We start from the raw sequence: 23,393 nt of genomic DNA on the forward strand, positions 1-23,393 counted from the left end.
AGCATCGGACCAATGCTGCATCCACCTAGGCAAGTATAAAACTGCAAAAAGCCCAAACCCATACTTCTCTTTTAATTCCACTTTAAGACAAGATGTAACATGTTATAGTGCGTGCTTTACCACACCGTTGAGATAACAAACCAGCCTAAATGTCAATGGACATTTAGCCAGTATGATCTGCCCTGGTGCCCAACCTGCAGGCCAAGGGTCGCATGTCGCACTTTGGTCCATGATGTGCGGCCCTCGGACCTTAGCAGTTTGTAGTAGAAACATTGATTAGGGTAATAGCATTGATCTCTACTCACCTCATGAAACTGGGAACATGCTACATATTTTCTTCTGCAGCATATCCCCAGCCAAAGACGTAGCATGTCCACACTCTCTGACCCTCATTTCCTTTATTCGGTCAGCAGTTTTTGTGATCCCTCTCATGCATTACATATACTAAACATTACATGCGACCCTTTAGTGATGTTCGGAGCTGCATTTGAGGCCCCTTTTAGCTCATAAGTTCAGTTCCACTTCTCTAAAGTAACTATGGACCTTTCCATAGTGTGTGTGATTCAGCCAGTCATTAAAACACGCATGTCAATTATTTTTTTTTTTTATTACACTGATTGGAAAAATATTTTTAATATAAATACTTTACTGCCAAAAAACAGTAAAAAAAAAAAAACAGTAAAAAAAAAAAAAAAAAAAAAAAAAAAAAAAAGCACCAGTGATTATGTACTAGGAGTTCAAATCCAATACCAGCTCTGGATTGGTTGATGTCATGAACAGCCAGATGCGTCGTGACAAATCAGGACCAATGCGCCTGTCTCTTGTCTGGTCTTGGTCATTAGACTGTGCGACACCCTCATCTGGATCATCCATATCGTCTGTGGCACCTACAGCACGTGGTACCCTCAGGTTACTGAGGAGAGACAGTCTCTCTTTATCTGTATTACATGCTCCATATGCCTAGAGAGAGAAAAGATATAGAATACACTTTCTTTGAATAACATCAGCTTTTTACGCAGACTACTGGAATTACAATGAAGCAGCTAAACAAGTACATGAAATATGAAAATGACAGCTTCTTTACCTTCTAAAGCAGGGGATGTACAATTTGCAGCCCAAGGGGGCTATGCAGGTGGCCCAATAGGAAATTGTAAACTTGCGGCTATGAATGCGGCCAGTTCACATCAGGAGGGATGCCGTGTTTGGCATAGCACCTGCAGCGGTGGCTGGCAGAGACAAGCAGGGCGCAGGAACATCTGGAGGGTTGCTGTGTTTGCACTGGTGGCACATGCAGGGACTCCTGCGCGCTAGTGCCAGCCAAGGGTGTGCTGCATGGCCAGATCTAAGGGAGTGCATGGGGTGGGTTGCGCCCCCAAAAAGCCCCCCACCCTCTACCTCCGATACTATGCCTGGCTGTCTCCCATCCCTGCACTGCACACACACAGCACATAGTTGAAATCCGATCACCTGCCTGTTTATTTTACGGCTTATCAGCTATCCTTAGGCCCCATTCACACTTTGCATTTGTCAATTGTGGGCTGCGATTCTGCTTGCAATTCCAAATCACTCTGCAATTGTGGCAAAACGCACCATGCGTGTTTGGGTGCCATTCATTCTAATTAGCATCTCAAGCACAATGCAATGATTGTCACGTGAGAGAATCACGTGGCAAAACACATCACACAAAGCTTGTCACCCAAAAGTGACCAGGAGCTTTTTCTGGGCATGCTGCATTTTGCCAAGATCGGCGTGCGATTTGGAATCGTGGGCAGAATCTTGGCGATTCTGCCTGCAATTCAAAATCACAAAGTGTGAATGGGGCCTTATTGTTAGTGTATTTATGTGTGGCCCAAGACAATTCCTCTTCTTCAAATGTGGTCCAGGAGAGTCAAAAGTTTGGACACCCCTGTGCTAAAAAAGAGTTTTAATTTTGTCCATCCTTTCCTAAAATTTACACAACTCTGCCACACAGCACATCCCTGTCTAGAAGGGGAGAGGACCTGATTTTTTTTTTCTGCTGCAGATTCACTTTTACTTACAGGTCTACTTTTTCCTTTTTTGAAAGGAGAAGCAGCACACTAAGCTCATTCCTTCACCACTCAGCTCTCTCCTCCCATCAGCATGCTCCTTTTGCATTACAGCAACACCTGATTAGGTGCTTGTGATTCCTCCTTTCTGAGCTCTGCTGTAAAGGGGAATGCAACAGGCTGATACCAATTTAAAATGATATATTATGAATACAGAACTGCTTTAATGTATGCCTTTATTAACGGCTTGCTGACCACATTACAAATATGTACGGCAGCAAAGCAGCTCTTGTGTCAGATCATGTACCTAGTACGTATGATCTGGCACTTCCAGGTAGGGGGAGTGCCACTTTTGCTGTGATTTGTCGGGCAATCAGCGGGTGCTGGCGAATGGATGGCCGCCAGCACCCGCTGATCGTTGGGAAAACACACAGAAAGGAGCTCTGCCTGTGTAAACAGGCAGAGCTTTGTTCTGACAGAGGGGAAGGGATGAATTTTCTTTCCCTGCAAAGCAACCTATCCCTTCCCCTAGTAAAAGTGCCTAACACAGTACACAAACACTAGTTAGGCACACAGTTAACCCTTTGATCGCCCCTGATGTTATCCTTTTCCCAGCCAATGTCATTAGTACAGTGACAGTGCATATTTTTAGCATTGATCCCTGTATTAGGATGACACTGGTTCCCACAAAGTGTCAGTTAGTATCAGAATGTCTGTCGCAATATCGCAGTCTCGCTATAAGTCCCTGATCACTGCCATTAGTAAAAAAAAACAAAATTATATATATAACCCATAGTTTGAAGATGCTATAACTTTTGTAAAAACCAATAAATATACGCTTGTTGGGATTTTTTTTTTTACCAAAAATATGTAGCGGAATATATATATATATATATATATATATATATATATATATATATATATTGGTCTAAATGTATAAAGAAAATATATGAAGGGACTCTGTGAATGATTGTGGAGTTTTTAAACCACTTTATACAACCAATAATGATATTTACATCTAGTTAATCTCCTTTACACGTATATATGAAAAAAATAGATAAAAGGTGGATAAATGTCTTAATGCCAGTCATTTTCAGAAATGTGCTTGCCTATTGCATGCCTTTTGGAGATGGTCCACTGCTTTCTGTAGGAGTGATCAATGATCTCTATGGCTATACACTCTTCTGTCCCCTTTAGACATTATGGGGGAGATTTACTAAAACTAGAGAGTGCATAAGCTGGTGTATAGTAGCCAATCAGCTTCTAACTTCCCCTTGTTGAATTAAAGGGGTTGTAAACCTTCGGGTTTTTTCACCTTAACCGTTTGCCGACCGCCTTACGCAGATATACTGCGGCAGAATGGCACGTACAGGCAAACTAACGTACCTGTACTTTGCCCTTTAAGAGGTGGCCTGCGGGCGCGCGCCCGCGGCCGGGAGCTCCGTGTGTCGGGTCCCGCGGACTCGATGTCCGCGGGGATACCCGTGATCGTCTCACGGAGCGGAAGAACCGTTCTGCCTAGTGACAGTGTCACTGATCTCTGCTCCCTGTGATTGGGAGCAGAGATCAGTGACGTGCCACACATAGCCCCTCCCTCCCACAGTTAGAATAACTCCCCAGGACACACTTAAAGTGGATGTAAACTCAATGTCATCCTTTCTAAACTACTGCCATAGGGGTTATCTATAAGGATATACATGCCTTCTGCATGTATCTTTACCTGTCAAATGTCTCCCCTCTGTCTGTTATGAGACCCGAAAAACTGCAGATTCTGTGGGTGGGTCTGTTGTCTGGAACTCGGTGGGTGGAGTCGTGATGTCAGTAGACTCCCCGCCCACCTCTACACTCCCCTTGTCAATATGGATTTCTCTTGTGTATTTCTTACACTGAACTTCTGATATGATCTCTAACATCCAGTGAAAAGACAGGAAAGTAACCACATGACTTCAGTATGCCAAATCATGCTGAGGTGTGGAACAGCCAATCCTTGCAGAGCTGCTGAAGAAAGGAGTGGGGGAGGGAATTAAAAAATAATGCATGTCTTAGGCTAATGCAGGAGATGTGTAAATCACCTGTCACTCACAGCAAGGGGGAGGATTTGACAAAGTTTTTCTCTGTTTGTCAAGTTTTATCTCACTGAACAATAAAAGAGGATTGCTCAGAACTGGATTAACTCTTTGTGGCAAGACTGGGCTCAAATGATAGGAAATCTTATACCCTACATTATGACATTAAAAAAAAAAAAAAATTCAAATTTATATCCACTTTAACCCCTACACTGCCCCCTAGTGATTAACCCCTTCACTGCCAGTGTCATTTACACAGGAATCAGTGCATTTGTATAGCACTGATTGCTATATAAATGACAATGGTTCCAAAAATGTGTAAAAAATGTCCGATGTGTCCGCCATAATGTCGCAGTCACGATGAAAAAAAAAAAAAATTAATAAAAATGCCATAAAACTATCCCCTGTTTTGTAAACACTATAACTTTTGCGCAAACCAATCAAACTCTTATTGCGATTTTTTTTTACCAAAAATATGTAGAAGAATACGTATCGGCCTAAACTGAGGGAAAAAAAAATGTTTTTTTTATATATTTTTGGGGGATATTTATTATAGCAAAATGTAAAAAATGCGCTTTTTTCAAAATTGTTGCTCTTTTTTTGTTTTTAGCTCAAAAAATAAAAACCGCAGGGGTGATCAAATACCACCAAAAGAAAGCTCTATTTGTGGGAAAAAAAAGGACGTCAATTTTGTTTGGGAGCAACGTCGCACGACTGCGCAGTTGTCAGTTAAAGCGACGCAGTGCCGAATGACAAAAAGTGCTCTGGTCAGGAAGGGGGTAAATTCTTCCGTCGCTGAAGTGGTTAATGCATCCTATGCATTAAGGTAAAAAAACACCTGGCAGTGAATGGCCCCCGTTTTACTTACCTGAGCCCTGGAACTTGACCCAGTGGGGACGCGCTGTCTCTCTGCCCGGGTTTCTCGGCTCGATTGGATAGATTGATAGTAGCGCAGTAGCATTGGCTTGCGCTGCTGTCAATCAAATCCAATGACGCGGGCGCCAGGGGGCGGGGCCGAGTCATACATTCAGCGTCTATGGATGCCGAATGCTGTACTCGAGAGCGCGCCTGCAAGGTAAACCCCCGGGAGGGCGCTTCTCCTAGGGGGTTATCTGATGTGGGGAGTAGCCGCGAGAGCCACCGAGGGACCCCAGAAGACGAGGTTCGGGGCCACTCTGTGCAAAAAGAGCTGCACAGTGGAGGTAAGTATGATATGTTTGTTATTTTAAAATAAATAAATAAAATGACCCTTACAATCACTTTAAGCTTTGACAAAAACCTGGAAGTTGATTGGATTCTATGCAGAGTTGCACCGGATTTTGTACACTCCAGTCTTATGAAATCAACCCCCCCATATGTGGATTCCGGGCAGAAAACAACATTACACAAAATACACTGACCTGCATAAGGAGTTGCGGAGAAGGATAGGCCTCTGTTATAGCTGCAGCCATTCTTGGACTGACTCTGTTGAACTGCTGAATCTGTCTCCTCCAGGCCAATGGTAAGCCAGCGAGTGATCCTTTGGGTCCCCAACCTCGCCAGGTGCCTGCTGAGGTGCAGAAAGAGAAGCTCTGAGCCTCCCAGTAAAATCTGCGGACACAGAGAAAATGTTATATACCATGGTCCACCTTGCTACACCATCACTTAACCCCTTCACACCTAAGGGTAAAACAAACCTTAATGCCTAAGCACAATTTGCAACTTTGACATGTGTTAGTAAAACCGTACTTATCATCACAACTACTTTGTACATCCAAGTGGATTATACCTTGGTTTTTTTTCCAGGACAAAGTGGGCTTTCATTTGATGGTAAATAGTTATGGATATACTCAGTTTTTTATTATCAAAAGAAAACTGGGCCAAATAGTAAAAAAGAACAACCAAAAATAAAATCTCCTGCTTCTGACGATTGTAGTGATATCACATACAGTGAGGGAAAAAAGTATTTGATCCCCTGATGATTTTGTACGTTTGCCCACTGACAAAGAAATGATCAGTCTATAGTTTTAATGGTAGGTTCATTTTAACAGTGAGAGACAGAATAACACCACAAAAATCCAGAAAAACGCATTTCAAAAAAGTTATAAATTGATTTGCATTTTAATGAGTGAAAAAAGTATTTGACCCCTTCACAAAACATGACTTAGTACTTGGTGGCAAAACCCTTGTTGCCAATCACAGAGGTCAGACGTTTCTTGTAGTTGGCCTCCAGGTTTGCACACATCTCAGGAGGGATTTTGTCCCACTCCTCTTTGCAGATCCTCTCCAAGTCATTAACCACTTCAGCCCTGGAAGAATTTACCCCCTTCCTGACCAGGCCATTTTTAGCGATACAGCACTGCGTCTCTTTAACTGACAATTGCGCGGTCGTGCAATGCTGCACCCAAACAAAATTGACGTCCTTTTTTTCCCACAAATAGAGCTTTCTTTTGGTGGTATTTGATCACCTGTGCGGTTTTTATTTTTTTGCACTAAACTAAAACTAAACTAAAGAAGAGCAACAATTTTGAAAAAACACAATTTTTTACTTTACTTTTCCTATAATAAATATGTATTCTTCTACATATTTTTGGTAAAAAAAATAAATAAAAATCGCAATAAGCATATATTGAGTGGTTTTCGCAAAAGTTATAGCGTCTACAAAATAGGGGATAGATTTTAGGCAATTTTATTATTTTTTTACTAGTAATGGCGGCGATCAGGGATTTTTATTGGGACTGCGATATTGCAGCAGACAAATCGGACACCTTTGACACCTTTTTGGGACCATTGACATTTATACAGCGATCAGAGCTAAAAATAGCCATTGATTACTGTATAAATGTCACTGGCAGGGAAGGAGTTAACACTAGGGGGTGATCAAGGGGTTAACTGTGTGTTCTAACTGTGAGGGGATTGGACTGACTGTGAGAGAAGACAGATCATTGTTCCTACTTAGTAGGAACACATGATCTGTTTCTCCTCCCCTGACAGGACAGGGATTTGTGTGTGTACACACACACACACAAATCCCTGTTCCTACTCTCATCCCCGAAAATCGCGAGTGGCCGGCGGGAATCGCCCCCGCCAGCTACGCGCATCAGGTCCCCTGCCATGCAGCGGGCACGTGCCTGCTATGGCTGCAGTGTATATATATATATATATATATATATATATATATATATATATATATATATATATATATATATATATATACATACACACACACACACACACACACACACACACACACACACACACACACACACACACACAACGATTCGTGCAGCAGAGCCATTCTGCCACCATATATATACAGGAGTTGGTCTGGAAGCGGTTAAGGTTTTGAGGCTGACATTTGGTAACTCGAACCTTCAGCTCCCTCCACATATTTTCTATGGGATTAAGGTCTGAAGACTGGCTAAGCCACTCCAGGACATTAATGTGCTTCTTCTTGAGCCACTCCTTTGTTACCTTGGCCGTGTGTTTTGGGGTCATTGTCATGCTGGAATACCCATCCACGACCCATTTTCAATGCCCTGGCTGAGGGAAGGATGTTCTCACCCAAGATTTGGCGGTACATGGCCCCGTCCATTGTCCCTTTGATGCGGTGAAGTTGTCCTGTCCTCTTAGCAGGAAAACACCCCCAAAGCATAATGTTTCCACCTCCATGTTTGACGGTGGGGATGGTGCTCTTGGGGTCATAGGCAGCATTCCTCCTCCTTCAAACATGGCGAGTTGAGTTGATGCCAAAGAGCTCGATTTGCTCTCATCTGACCACAACACTTTCACCCAGTTCTCCTCTGAATCATTCAGATGTTCATAAGCAAACTTCAGACGGGCCTGTACATGTGCTTTCTTGAGCAGGGGGACCTTGCAGTATTTCAGTCCTTTACGGTGTAGTGTGTTAAAAATTGTTTTTTTTGGTGACTATGGTCCCAGCTGCCTTGAGATCATTGACAAGATTCTCCTGTGTAGTTCTGGGCTGATTCCTCACTGTTCACATGATCATAGAAACTCCACGAGGAGAGATCCTGCATGGAGCCCCAGACCGAGGAAGACTGACAATTATTTTGTGTTTCTTCCATTTACGAATAATCACCAAGCTGCTTGGCGATGATCTTGTAGACCATTCCAGCCTTGGGTAGGTCTACAGTCTTGTCCCTGACATCCTTGGACAGCTCTTTGGTCTTGGCCATGGTGGAGAGATTGGAATCTGATAGATTGATTGCTTCTGTGGACAGGTGTCTTTTTTATACAGGTAACAAGCTGAGATTAGGAGAAATCCCTTTAAGAGAGAGTGCTCCTGATCTCAGCTCATTACCTGTATAGAAGACACCTGGGAGCCAGAAACCTTGCTGATTGATAGGGGATCAAATGCTTATTTCACTCATTAAAATGCAAATTAATATATAAAACTTTTTTGAAATGTGTTTTCTGGATATTTGTGCTGTTATTCTGTCTCTCGCTGTTAAAATAAACTTACCATTAAAATTATAGACTGATCATTTCTTTTTCAGTGGGCAAATTTACGAAATCAGCAGGGGATCAAAAACTTTTTTCCCAAACTGTATGTGTAGGTTAGTTGGCGTTTGTACCCGTAGTACAGCCCAGAAACTAGAGTGCGCTTTTTGATTTATTTTTTTTTTAATCCTACCTAAAACACACTGAGGTTGATTTACTAAAACTGAAAAGTGCAAAATCTGGTACAGCCCTACATAGGAACCAATCAGCTTCCATGTTTTTTGTCAAAGCTTAGATAAACAAGTTGAAGTTAGAAGCTGATTGGCTACCATGCACAGCTGCACCAGATTTTTCACACTCCAGTTTTAGTAAATCAACCTCACTGACACTTATACTAATAAAAAAAAAAAAAAAAGAAAAACATGCCCAAAATACACTGACCTGACCTTGACCTTTGACCCAAACGCTAACCCTGGCACTGACCTAGAGCAAAGTTTGATCTATGTATTTTTTCTTTAATTTATATTTATTCATTTTTACACACATTTTTTTCTCTCTGCAAGGAGAAACAAAGATACAATGTGTGTGTGTGTGCGGGTGAGAGTGAGAGTGAGAGAGAGATTCAGTGACTGATCACTGTGGTAGCCAATCAGAGGCTACTACAGCAATCATGTGACCCAGGAATGGGAGTTTCGGGTCTCAATCGTTAGTATGGGGCCCAGGGCTCTCTGTGAAACCCAGGTCTCGGTGCTGGGAGTGCACTGTGCAGCACGCTCCCAGCACAAAGGGCGATCTGCAAATATGTGGTCCCACAGCAAAAAGCCAATTGCAGTGGGGCTGCATATTTGTGTTACATCAGCGTCAAGGGGATAAGCAAGCCATAGATTAATCAATTTTCTTTCCTTCCACCATGGGTGGAAAGAAAGAAAAATGCTTGATTTCCCCATCAACACAGTGTTGATGGGGTAATCCCTCCCGCTGTGTTATTGTGTTCTGCTGGCTGGGAGCCTTACCTGCCGGCAGAACACGGTGGTCACTGCTGGGGGCTAGAGTCGCCAGCAGTGACCGAATGCAAAAAAAAAAAATCACAGGCTGGTTGTACTGCAGTCGATTGATGGATCGACTTCAATACAACCAGCCTGCCCATAGATTGATTGAATTTCGGGCCGGTCCCTGCTGAAGTGGATGAGATTCGATTGATCTATGGACAGCTTTACAGGTCATCTAGCTTCAATAAGATTTGCTGCAAAGAAAGAAAATTCATGCTGTCTTTGGCAACAAACTAGGAGTCAGCTGTCACTGCAGCAAAAAATATGACCTATTACAGTACTGCAGACAATCAACAATGAAGCACACATGACAGTATTTGCAGCAGAACTACACCCATCAATTTAACTGTTTCTCAAAACAGATACTGTACATTCAAGACACGGCGTGATTGATAACTGTCAGTGTTCTCAACTGAACTGTCAAGCCATCAAATGGCTGGTGTCATAACTGATGATATGTACAGCACAATGGCAACTGCAGATCAATCAGAGGCCAAGATGGCGGCTTCCTCAGCTGTGAAGGATAGGAAGGTTTTGTTTCACTTTAAAGTGTATGTTATTTCAAGATGTTGCAGTTTGGTTATTGGTCTACACCTAAACAGAAATAATTTAGTAGGCTTTCAGCGGTTTCAAAATAGAGAAATTTAAATGTAAATTCTTTTTTCTTTATACCATCTGAAAATGTTTCACAGCAGAAATCCAAATAAGCCATTAAAGCTGGGAAATAATTATAAGGCTGCTCTTGTTGCCCACAATGAATATACATCATCCAGTCACTCACCGGGACGGACGCTGAGCTATACTCTTGGTCACAGCACACACATGTTGCCCCAGTTCTCTCCATGTATCCAAGAATAACACTTCTGTCTCATGGTACAGCTGTAGAAAGACAAGGGCCTACCTCCCCAGAGGAGGACAATAGTTATTACAGGAGGTGACATCACAGGGAAAACTTTACTATAATATACATAATGCTTAGTGTGCCAATTTCAGCTCAAAATTTAGATTTGACAGCATGCCAGAGAGTGATATTAAACAAGAGAAAAAATAGGGTTAAAGGGCGACTCCATTTTTTGCACCATGTTCCATCCATATTTAGGGTGTAGCATGGTGCAACATGGGAACCCCAAACTGCCCCAAACCAAAACGGTCTTGTAAAAGGGATGTAAAAGGTCACTCCTTTTCTTACAGAAATATTTTACATTCACAACTACAAAAAAGTAGAATAAATGCCAATGTTAAAAAAAGAACACACCTAAACTGGTGCACTGATGCACAAAAAGTCTGAGGCTTCTTATTACAGCTCTGAAACCAATCAGAATGAAGGACGATCATACCACCTGGCAGTTAGCTTGAAAAAATTGTTGGCAATGACTCAATACGTTTCTACAGAACACAGTAAGGTTAAATAAAGCTACTAATCTTTAGTAAAATTCCTCCTAAACCAATTTAAAAAATCATGGCTTCAACATGAAGGCCTCATTGCTCGCTGAGTGTTTAGCTAAGCTGCATAAAATCCTGGCATTTTGGTGCTGGCAAAAGGCACAGGTGCACCATTGAGCTCCGCTGCTGGCAGTCTGTAAAACTCTTTGAGAGGCTGAAAGCTGCTGCAGCTGGATGGTGCACTGAGTGATACTAACATTTAGGGCAGTATTCACTCAGGGACGAATGCCCGGAATTCAAGCAATGTGCACTACGACTATTCATCCAAGGACACATACTGCCTTAAACATTAGTACCACTCATGCTGTCCAGTCCCATCCAACTGCAGCAGCTTTCAACCTCTCAGTTTTACAGGCTGCCAGTTTTCTATCAATTTCTGCCCTCCGTTGAAAAGTGCCCGCGCATGCGCAGAACGAAAGGGGACTCCAGCTGGTTTCCCGATTAGCTGGAGTGACGTCACCATAGAGCATGTACACGTTGTAGGAGGCATTTTTTCGACGGAGATACCATTTTACGGGCACAATTGAAAGCGATGCAAAGAGTGGAGGGACACCGTAGATGTCAGATTCTGCTTCGCTGTTGCAGGGCGGGTTTTGTCTGTGTTGTAACCCGCCCTTACACACAGGCAAAACCCGCCGTTCAACACACAAAACCCGCCCTGCAACACAGACAAAGCTGGACCTTGAGCACACTGTAAAGCCGCGGCGCAACAGCGAGGCACAATATGACAAATACAGTGTCCCTTCGCTCTTTGCATAGCATTCAGTTGCGCCCGTCAAATGGTATCTCCCATCCAAAAAAAGCCTCCTACGATGTGCGCATGCGCTATGGAGAAGTCATGCCAGCTGATCGGGAATTCAGCTGGCGTGCCCTTCCGTTCTGCGCAGGCACTTTTCGACGGAGGGTACAAATCGACAGAACACTGTCAGTGAAGCTGGATTGTGCACCTGTTCCTTCCACCCGCACCAATACACTGGGATGTCATGCACCGGGGCTAAATGTATAGTGTGCATGGGACCAGAGATGACTGGAAGAGGTCAACTTAAAATGGAACTAAATGTAAAATATATATAAAAAAAATGGTTTTTAAATATGAAAAGGCAGGCTTTTTATAGCAAAATAAACATGCAATATCTCTCTTCTGCAATAAAGTAGACATACTTGCCTATTTGCAATCCTCTGCAGAATGTACACCAAGCTGCACATGCACAGGAGTGACATTATCACACACATGCATGAGAGCGATGTCACCCCGTGCCAGCCAATCAAAATGGACAAAGACCAGGGCCCGGAAGAACCCAGGGATAAGGTGCTAGCGCTGGAGGGTGTAGTTGGAAAAAAGGTAAGTATGTGTGCCTTTAGTTCTGCTTTAAGAAAAAAAATGTATTCAGAAAGCATAGACTACTTGGGCCATACAGGCCCCCCTTTAGGATACAATGCAGCAAAGTAAACCACTATGTAGCAAAGCAAAATTCATTTTAGGCTCTTGCTTAAAGGTTGTAAAGGCAAAATGTTTTTTTATCTTAAAGCCGAGTTCCACCTATTTAAAAGTCAGCAGCTACAAAAAGTGTAGCTGCTGACTTTTAATAATCAGACGGACATTTACCTGTCCCACGGTCCAGCGATGCGGGCGAACGAAGCCCCGCTCCTCTCCCTCTCCTCTCTGCGGCGCCGGCATTCTTACTGTGGCATGTCAGGGGGTCACATCACTTAAAGCCGAAGCTCCATTTTTGGGTGGAGCTCCGCTTTAATGCATTCTTTGAATGAAGGTAAAAAAACTTGTGTGCAGCAACCCCCCTAATACTCACCCGAGACCCCTCTCGATCCAGCAATGTTTACAAGAGCCTTGCCTCTCTGGGAACTCACGCTCCTATTTGGCTATTGGCAGGAGCGGGAGCCATTGGCTCCCGCTGCTGTCACTCACAGCCCATGAACCAATCAGGAGAAGGAGGCGGCAGGGCTGAACCGTGGCGCCATGTGTGAATGAACACAGAACAGCGGCTTGGCTCAGGTGCCCTCATAGCAAGCTGCATGCTTTGGGAGCACCCGACAGGAGGGATAAGTCAGGAGCGCAGAGCAGGCAAGTAGAACATGTTCATTATTTTAATGAAAAAAATAATAATTAAAGCTTAAAGCGTTTGTAAACCCAAAAAAAAAAAAAAAAAAATGGATCCTGCTCCTTTAAAGCATGTTATATGACACAGTGCTTGTCTTGTGTCATTTGGCCCCTAAAAAACCTGGCTAATCCTGCCAGTTTCTCTCCACCCCTCTGTAAACTGACCGAGGTGTATCATGGCTGCTGAGAACAGACACTGTGGTCAGTTTACGTGCCTCTGTCTGTGTGTGAGCTGCCCCTCCCCCTCCTGCTGCTCTCATAACACTAACCTGTATACACCATCAGCACTGCCTCCTATTGCAGTGTTCCCCTCTGTGAATAATTTATAAATATAAATGCTATAAATGCTGTAAATACCTAGATTGTGATCACATGACCAGCCAGCTTACTCCTCCACCTCCCCTCCAGACTGACATCAGCAGAGGAATCTCAGCCCGCCCGCTGCATCTCTCAGAGGAGAAAAGGAGAAAGCTGGCCCAACATGTGATCGCAATCCTGGCTGTAAAATTAGGTATTTGCAGCATTTATTTTTATAAATCACACACAAAGGGGGACACTACAATAGGAGGCAGTGCTGATGGTGTATGCAGGTTAGAGTGGCTTAACAACCACTTTAGGTGCCGGTTCACACAGGGGCGGCTTCAAAGTCGCCCAACTCTGATCCCACCCTGTACAGCGCCACATCAGCGCGGCTTGCAAAACGACTTCTGTATAGAAGTCAATGCAAGCCGCTCCGAAGTCGTCCCAAAGTAGCACAGGAACCATTTTCTAAGTCGGAGCAACTTGAGTTGCTCCTATTAGAACGATTCCGTTGCAATGCACGGAGCACGACTTGGTCACACTGACAGGTCGCCCCTGTGTGAACCACCACTTACAATCACTTTAAGACTCGTTTCACACTGCTTTAACCCCATTGTTGTGCAACTTCCAGTGTGACCATGCAGTGTGACTTTCATGCGACATTAGAGCCTAAAGGACTCAAGTTGCATTGAGATCAGAGTAGTGCAGGAAACTTTTTAAAAGTCCCTGTAACTTGAGTCACATTGATTGGAATGGCTGCCAAAGAAATTAATGTGTTTTCACTTGTTATGCGACTGTGAACCAGGGCTTAAACAAAAAAAAATTGCATTCAAAATGTACGTTCAATTTTTTCCAGCGGATAAAAACGAATCCTAGAAGATGATGTATGAAGAAGTCTTTAACTGAAGACTGGAATTTAAATGTAGATTAGCCACCAACCTCATCTATATGTTGCCTGGTCACATGGCTTTCTGTCTGTTCATCATAGCAAAGGCTTGGCTCCAGAGAGTGTCTCTTCATCTTATGTGACAGTCTTTGACATCTGGTGGCCAAAAGAAAATTTACTGTAAAAGCTCAGTTAGTTCACTTATACCACATCAATGTTTTCCATCTCCAAGCATAAAAAGAGAACTCACTTCTTTAGTATGTCAGCTTTTGGAACCAGAAGTCTGACATTGTTAGTGTGGGGCTTTTGGCAAAAAAAACCTAATTGATGTAAACCCTTGGCCACCACCTTATCAGAAGAACCTACAGACTGCACCAGCAGCAGAGTGGCGATGTCACTGCAATTACTGTCTACTGTTTACAGCCTGCAGCCCCATAATAGAAGATCCGGACCTCCATATGGACCTGGGATTTGGGGTGTCGTGAATATAAGGTGTATAATGGTAAGGATAAGTATATACCTTTAAATATTCTGGTACTCGGTCTAATGTAAAGTACACTCAGTATAAGTTTGATTAATCATCATTACATAACTTGGTTATATAACTGTATCTCTATAAATGTATATCTGTAAACTGGTCTATCTAGGAAATACACACATTGTTATATATTTCATCAATACTACATAAAAATGATTATCTATATGGATACCTGTATAACTTCTGGTATCTCCACTGAACATTTGTTTATCTTAAGTGTAGGCTACAATCTTATATGATTATAATCATGATTACATGTTTTTCCTAATACTAATTCGTTACCTAAAACACTTCTACTTATAAAATCACACTTTCATATACATTTTCTTCATAGCAAAGTTGTTGGGTCCGCAGACGCCAACATTATAATGTCTCTGTGACCTACAATGTCAGAGATAGTTTAAAATGACTTATGATAACCTTATTGATACCTTATATTATTTTTGACCGGCACAATATTCAACTTTCACTAATGTGTTGAGAGGGACCTTGAACCTTCTCACTGGGTGTTTAGAACTGACTTGTTTGTCTAAACCATCCTAAAAGTTCATACAATGGGTTCTGTTAGCCAAGGTGTTAGCTATTTAAACAGTTCTTCACTCGAACACAATAAGTGAGGTTATCTCTATGCGAGAAAAGTTTATATACCCTTGTGTCCTGTGGCAGTTTTTGTTTATTCACAATACCATGTAAATATCTCCTTGTTTTGTGACAAGAACAGTCTTTGTTCCAACAGCTTCCTTTACAATACATGCTTGTAAAAGTCTTCAATATTTAAAGTAGTAGTAAAACTTGGAAAACATGAGAGCGTCTAATTTGTCCTTAAAGGTCGACGAAAGGGCAACAGTTCATCTGCTTTTTGAGGCCTAAGCATCTCTCATGTTTCTGCCAAGAAATATAAAATATATTTCTTCATGAATTCACAACAGGGGTAAATAACTGGAGAACCTGTCAATTGCACCCACAATGCACTGATCACACTTGCAATGCTCTGCAGGCCTAAACGCATATATTCAATAAATGTACGTTTTTGATTTTATTATAGTGGGCACAATATAAACATTTTGCAAAACGGAAACCATACCTTACATACCCCCGCACAAGACCTAAACTCCCTAAACTTAAATTTTACCCTCACCTTTAACATTTCAAGTGGTTTTAAACTTCAGACATGAACTATGAACAAAGCATATCCCTCTATAATGTGCGCTTGTCTTAGTTAGGAGCGCTAAATGTTATCTCTGTCTGCTGCTTTGTTTCTCAGTATAATGCTATCAGCATTAATTACTTCTGACAAGTTTTCCTGACACCAAGAGACAAAAAGGTGACAGGGGAGGGTTATCCAGCTGATTGGCAGCCCTAAGTGCTGTGTGAAGGGGGTGTGTCCCTTTCCTCTAATCAGATCTCAGAGTTCACCTCTCTGAGGTCTGCAGAGTAACTTCAGCTCTCCACCCACTTTTTTCTGACAACTCAGACAAGCTTTATAATTTATGAACTTTGAACAGATGAAGAGAAGAGAAGACTGCAATTAAACAGGTACAATGTATGCAGGAGGATTTGTTTAATCTCTGTATATCACCTGAGGCCAGTCATTTTTTTGGGTGTATGGAAGGGTTTATAACCTTTAACTTTAAGCCTCAACCCGTAAGCCAGACTTCCATCTTAAAATCAGGCTGACTATTGAAAACCGTAGCTTTGAATATAAAGTTTTTTGGGCAAAAATAAATAAATGTAAGTTGAATCAGACTTATGGCATGATTTCAAAAGCAAAAGGTCCCCTTTAATGAAAGCGCCAGTCTGTATTTCGATTTACCTTCTATAATCACGTAACCCCAAAACAGCCAAGGTGGTCTTCTTTCCAGAACATTTTCTGTCTATTCCAAACACAGAGGCCGGAGTCTCACAAGTCCTGGAGTTTTCAGGGGCCTGGAATGGACAGAGATCGGCTACTTTATATCTTGCAAGGATGGTTTTAACCTTTTCACTGCTGGGCCCCAACGTCCATTTTTTTCCCCCCCTTCACGGCCAGACCAATTTTTGCTATTTTTTTCACTTTTTTGTTTATTCTTACAATTTTTCTTACACCCCTACCCCATACCATATATTTTCTGAAAGCACAGGATGAGTAAAATGAAACAATGGTATGGTTAATGGTACTGTGGATGTTGATGATAGTCCCATGATAGTTGCGTAAATGTATATCAAAACAGTATTTTACTTATATATAAAAGACTGAAACAGAGCAGAGGAGACAACAGGGTAGCACAGGTCGGATATCAGGGGACTGGCATCATGCGGTGAAGAGAGAGGGCCCATGTTTTTAATGAATGGCCATGATTGGCAGCCTGTCAGCTGCTGATTGTGGCCTTTCATGAATTAGGAGAGTCTCAGGTAACATTCTACTATAAGTTCATGGTCAATGTAGTGACTATTCGCTTATAGCCTAGGGCAGTGATGGTGAACCTTGGCACCCCAGATGTTTTGGAACTACATTGTCCATGACGCTCATGCACTCTGCAGTGTATTTGAGCATCATGGGAAGTGTAGTTCCAAAACATCTGGGGTGTTAAGGTTCGCTATCACTGGCCTAGGGAAATGCAGCTGTCATAATGGTTAGTAACAAGGCCTACTACAAGCAGTTCTGCTCTGCTGTAACCCTAATGTAAAAGGGACTAAACACAACCTCCACCCCAATTATGCCATGCTTCTCAGATCAATGAAAGCGGATCTACCATTACAATTTAAAAAGCACATGAACCAAATATGGGTACTTTTACCGATGATGTTCTTTTGAGTAAAAAAGTACCTTTTTGTTAATATAAAAAAAAAAAAATTAGCTTCTCAGGTGATCTAAAGCCTGAGCAGAAGAAAACCTGGGCTCAGTTCCCATAATCCCTTGGTTTTCCCCCCAGCTGTATACTTCTACAAACTTTTCTGTATCCATCTACATACCTTTTCTTACATATCCTTTTGTAATTAAACCACTTCCACATGTAATCTCCCAAAATGAAGACAACTATACTATACACAACACATGAGCGTGTCAAACATTATACAGCGCCACTGGTTTGGGCTCCAGCATGTATGATGACCTCAGCACAAGCTCCAACCCACCTTGTTTCCTCCGAAAGGGCATTCTTAAGGGGTCGGCTGTCAGGGCGGAGCTTGTGTTGACGTCATCGTGCACGCTGGAGCTGGAACCAGCGGCGCTGTATACTGTTTGACACTTTTGTATATGTGAAGAGATTGTGAGTAGATACGCAGTTATTTTACTAATAAAGCAAGCAGTTTTACACTATGAGAGGCTGTTATTTGTTTCCTTTGCCAGATCTATGGAGCAAATGAGGCGATCCGATCTCCCTGTTGATGTGCTCTTGCTTGCCCTACTGCTACATGCATTGGCTGCAGCAGTGTCCAGATATTCTAAGGCACATTTAGACCACCTGTAATTTGGCGTCTCCTCATTTGGTAGAAGGCTACATGTGGCATGGTGGTGGATCGCACTGGGGATATGTTAAGTGGATTATTCACATGGATAGACTCTTGGGGACTTTTTTTCTCACTGTTCTGTCCCCTCAATTTTTTTTTCTCTCACTGTCCTCACAATTCTCAATGAGGATGTCAATACATTGTCATTCATACGTCCAAAATGCTTTGGATGTATGTTTATTTTTATTTGAAGTCTTAAAAAGGTACAGTGCAACATTACACAATAGGTTTAAGAACTATTATTTATTATTAGTATTTATTAATACTTATTGGCACCCCCACACATTTTCACACATGCCAAAATGATTTTAGAGAAGGGTCAGGGACTTCTTTTCCACGTATCTCACGTGTAGGGCAGCCCACTGACAAGAATGAACTGCCCTAAACGCAACTCATACGTCCCTAAAACCATGTGCGCAAATCTCCATGGTCTTCATCTTCCCACATTTTACCTGAATGTAACAGAAGACACTCTTAAGGAATTCTCTGGGCTCCACCAGTATCAGCATTTGATCTTCTTCCCCTTTACACAGTTTCAGACCTTCCTGTAATATAAAAGAACAGAGAATGGAACATTCAAAATTTCTTTTATGATATATAAATGTTTAAATTGACCAGGTCACTAGTGAAACACTCTTGATCTGGGCTTTACTCATTTAAAATGAAAACGCAAAAGTGCAATTTCAGATATGGATGGAGAACGGTTTCAGACACTATTTTTTTCTATCTGTAGAAGGAAGTCTACAATTTTGGGTTCTGATCCCACTTTGTAGTCGTAAGAGGACTGACACTCCAGAGGTGACCCCGCCCATCTTGTTGCATTTTCGCGTTCAATAGGTCTTTCCTTAAGTTTAGTAAGATACATAGTATGACCCCGTACAAATGTTCAACTGCAACCAACATTTTAAGAAAAAATTGGAATGCATCTGTAAGTCATAGAAACCATACCGGTTATGATAATAAAGATCAATAAATATGGCACAGTACAAGCTAGGTTTACAGTAACGATACACATATTATGAACTACAAGGATAGGCAAGAAAGGGGAGGTGGTGGGGGGAAGGGGAAAGAGGGTAAAGGTGTATTAGCTGTAAACCAAGAGACCATCTTGATGCATTCTCTGTCTAAGGCTAGGTTAACATTAATGTGTGTCAAGAAAGAGCGCTAAATCGCATGCTTTTCCAGCAATGTCATTTAGTATATGTGTGCCAGTACCATTAATTGTTAATGGTACCCAATGCATTTGCAAATGCAAGTGTGCCAAACAGCATAATGTAGAAGCACCATGCGGCTTGGTGAGACACATTTTCAGAAAAGAGTCAGGGACTTCTTTTCTGCATTTATCACAAGTAGGGCAGTCCATTGAAATAAATGGGCTGCAAAACACGCAACGCATTGAAAGGCGCCCTCGCTTGGTTGCACCTGTAGATGTAAACAAAGCCTAATAGGAAGAGAGGGCAGCCCTCATAACTTGGGAGACATCTGTGCCAGTGACAAACAGAGACTTTTAGGTCACTGTTTTTTAACTTATGGGTGAAGACCCAAATGTGTTTGGAGTGGGTAAGCCACTTGACTTTATGTCCAAGAGGAAATGAACAGATCAGTGGCATGTGATAGCACACTTTGAGTGAAGCACAGACACATATGGGGAGCTATGGTGGGAACCTCTTGGTAATGAAAGCCTTATAATTTATCATTTAAAATGGAATTTTTAACAAAACACCAACAGCATGAAAACTAACCCAAATAATTTTTAACTGCACAGCAAAAAACTAAAATGAATGTTATAACAATGGGAGAGTAAGAGATTTAATACAGAATCAGATTGTAAGACGGCAGCTGTGGGTGACTGGCATTGTACCACCAGTTTGAGAATTCTTGCAGTAGTTCTCATGTGCAGTCCCCCCCCCCCCCCCCCCCCCCCATGATGTATTATGTATACAGTGTTACATCAATTACTGCTTTAACTTTCCAGCATGTAGGAGGAAAAAAGTAGTGAATGGCCTGTTTTTTCAAAGGAAAATTCCAGACTGGACAGGTTGGCAACTGAAAGTTACCTATATGCTAACCAATGACAAATGTCTCATTTAAGCTTTAATATGGCAAATACATTTCAACTGCCATTCCAATACTTACAAATCTAGAGCTTACCTAAAATAATTCCTGTTGATCCTGCCATAAAGGGTCTTGTTCAGACACTTTTGGTTAGGCTACATTTGCGTGGGCAATTAGGGGCATACAGCAGAATGCTGCAGCAAGAATCAGCGGGTTCTTGTGGCTGGGATCACAGGTATATGTGAACAGCTGCGGCCAGGAAAACTGTATAAAGCAATGACAGGCTGACAGGAGTCGCGGCTGTTTGCATATATACACATATTCAACAGTTACCTGCGGTTACAGACAGATGCCGACACTAATACAAACAAGTATTTTCTGTTCCAATCACAACTTACTACACATGTCCAGTCAATAGGCATCTCTCTTCTCCAAGTAATGCTCCATGGCACTGAGTGTGGCTCTAAGGAGTAAGCATACCCAGATGATCTTAAGACTTCCAGCATATCTTCTGACCCTGCATCTTGGAGAAGACCTGCACAATAAGGCAAGCAACAAAGCAATTCAGACATATATGTGTGTTTTGCAATGATGCTAGAAGCTGACCTGTAATGCTAGCATGCACTAAAGGACAGATTATGATATGTCCTATTTGTTTGTAAACCCTACATGCAAGATCATAGAGGTCTATCCTACCAACTACAAGCTTTTGGTCCTGCCAAGCGTGGCTTTCATACTAAAAGCTGATCTGAAAGGGTAGCATGCACCAAAGGACAGTTTATATAGTGCCAATTCTCAATGTGTCTTTTGTTTGTAAACCCCAAAATGTAAGAATAGAGGTCTATCCCACCAGCTACCAAAATTTGGTCCTGCTATCATACCAAAAGCATATCTGAAATGATAGCATGCACCAAAGGACAGTTTATAGTGCTAGTTCTCAATGTGTCCCATTTGTTTGTAAACTCTACATATAGGAACATGAGGCCTATCCAGATACCAGATTATGGTCCTCCCATTTTTTTGTAAACCCTGCATGGGAGAATTATAGAGGTCCATCCCACCAGCTACCCGATTTTGTTCCTGCAAAGAGCTGCAGAGGTAGCATGAACCAGAGGGAAAAATCGATCTAGTGCCAATTCTTAATGTGTCCCACCTACCAACATACTGATTCTGGGAATTTTAAGAGCTGCCATTGGCCAAAATCTTAGAAACTGAGAAAAATAAGTGTAGAACCTTTTCCTACCTGCATCCACCTGAACAACCATATATTTTCCACACTGATCTGGCCTCAGAAGCTTCAGAGCTTGTGCAGATTCTTTCCTTTTCTCCCGTTCCACCTTTTCCAGATTCTTGATCTTCTCTTTCTCCTGACGCTTTTGTTCTTTCTCCCTCTTCTTTTCTTCAGCCTGTGCTCTATGAGCCTCCAGCTCCTCTGGACTCTTCTTCCTTCTTGTCTTCTTCCCTGGACTAGGCGTGGTGGACTTAGGAAGAGGTAATGATAAAGTTGATGAATGATGGATATCCCTCTGGTCCTCCTGAAGGCCAGAAGGTTCTGCACTTCCAGCTCCAGTCCAGCCAAGTTCTCCACCATCTGCACCAAGGTCTACTTGTTGGCTTCTCAAAAGCTCCTTAGGTTCTGCCTTTACAAATGGACTGTCATATGCATCATCCGACACTTGCATACATTTCATTCCGGCCTCTGCTCCCTTGATGCCCCCTTTTAGAACACAGTCTGGCTCTTCCCCTTCTGAATCTGATATTTCCCATGTTTTGGCCCTTTTCCTGGGGGAACTGGTGACTGTGACAATTACCTGCTCCATATTTAAAGTGCATATAAACCCAAGAATAAAAAAATTGGTAAAACCTGTTGACTTAGCTTCTCATGGTGTCATTTATTTGCGGTTGTTGTACCTGGTGAACCTGCCAATAAGCACCTACTGATGCACTTCCTCCAAGATGGTGACACGTTTACTCATAACTCAACATTTATGCAGGAGAGTGTTGTCACCCTTACAATACGGCACACAACATGCCTCAGACCCGTCCACACCACTTCAACTACTGGCGGTGAAGCGACCACTATCAATAAGAGCACCAGTGGATCCCGATTTCTCGAGGAAGCAGGAGTACATAGGAGGAAAAAAGATCTCCAGAGACATGCACAGTACTGGATTGTTCCTATTATATAGTAAGTTTACAAACCAACTAAAAAGAATATAAGACAACACCCTCCCCCTTCTTTTACAACTGATTATTGCTCTCTCTCTCTCTTATTTAATTATGAGGCTTACTTATACTTTAAGACAATATATATTAATGGAAAAAATCCAGAATATCCAGGAAAAATGGCACACACCTCGGGATGGGGAAGGCTGAACACGTGATCACTCAGAAACAAGGAATGTAACAATCTATGGGAGCATTGATCAAATCATACCTGTATACAGAAGCCAAGCAAAGCCACTAAGCATCTTTATACACCGCAATGACATGATTACAATCCTTATTGACCTAACTAGCACCAGTCAGGCAGTATTACATTGATCAATCATCAGTTAGCCTATTATTAATTTACATTGTACATAGAGTACACAGTATAACTATATATACAAACATGGACAAGGAATTAGCTTTAGTTGTCCTGCTGATGGAAACAATTCTTCTATTTAATAAAATATGTGTGATTTGCTCAGAATTTAGCTAATCGGCTGGAAATAATTACATCAATTACATTACTTGTCAAAGAAGACAAAGGCAGCAAACTAAACAACAATACAATACCCCTCACACAGGAACAAGCCAGTACTATGAACACCAATCTCCCTGCACAAACATCTCATGATCCCTACAGGACACCCAGGCTCTTTACACCAGCTTAGACCCCCAGGGCTTCAACAAAATGGCGCCGACGCCGCTGACATCTAATCCTACAGCCAGGTGGCGCCTACTGATTGCATTTTAGTCAGAGGTAGCCATATTTG

The 23,393-nt window shown here is 42.2% G+C and overlaps 1 protein-coding gene across 1 annotated transcript; it reads right to left on the reverse strand.

The window, feature by feature from the left end:
- Positions 1-708: 708 nt before the first annotated feature.
- Positions 709-23,178, reverse strand: EME2 (essential meiotic structure-specific endonuclease subunit 2). The gene is made up of 8 exons (XM_073636665.1): positions 21,656-23,178; positions 20,811-20,947; positions 18,810-18,902; positions 16,682-16,794; positions 14,384-14,486; positions 10,367-10,482; positions 5,494-5,683; positions 709-960 (listed from the first exon to the last, which is right to left on the reverse strand). Exons 1-8 carry the CDS (start codon positions 22,230-22,232, stop codon positions 730-732), a joined length of 1,560 nt encoding a protein of 519 aa, XP_073492766.1. The 5' UTR covers positions 22,233-23,178; the 3' UTR covers positions 709-729.
- Between the last annotated feature and the right edge of the window lie 215 nt (positions 23,179-23,393).

The sequence above is a fragment of the Aquarana catesbeiana genome, linkage group LG06 (assembly GCF_042186555.1).
Source record: "Aquarana catesbeiana isolate 2022-GZ linkage group LG06, ASM4218655v1, whole genome shotgun sequence".
Lineage (NCBI taxonomy): Eukaryota > Metazoa > Chordata > Amphibia > Anura > Ranidae > Aquarana > Aquarana catesbeiana.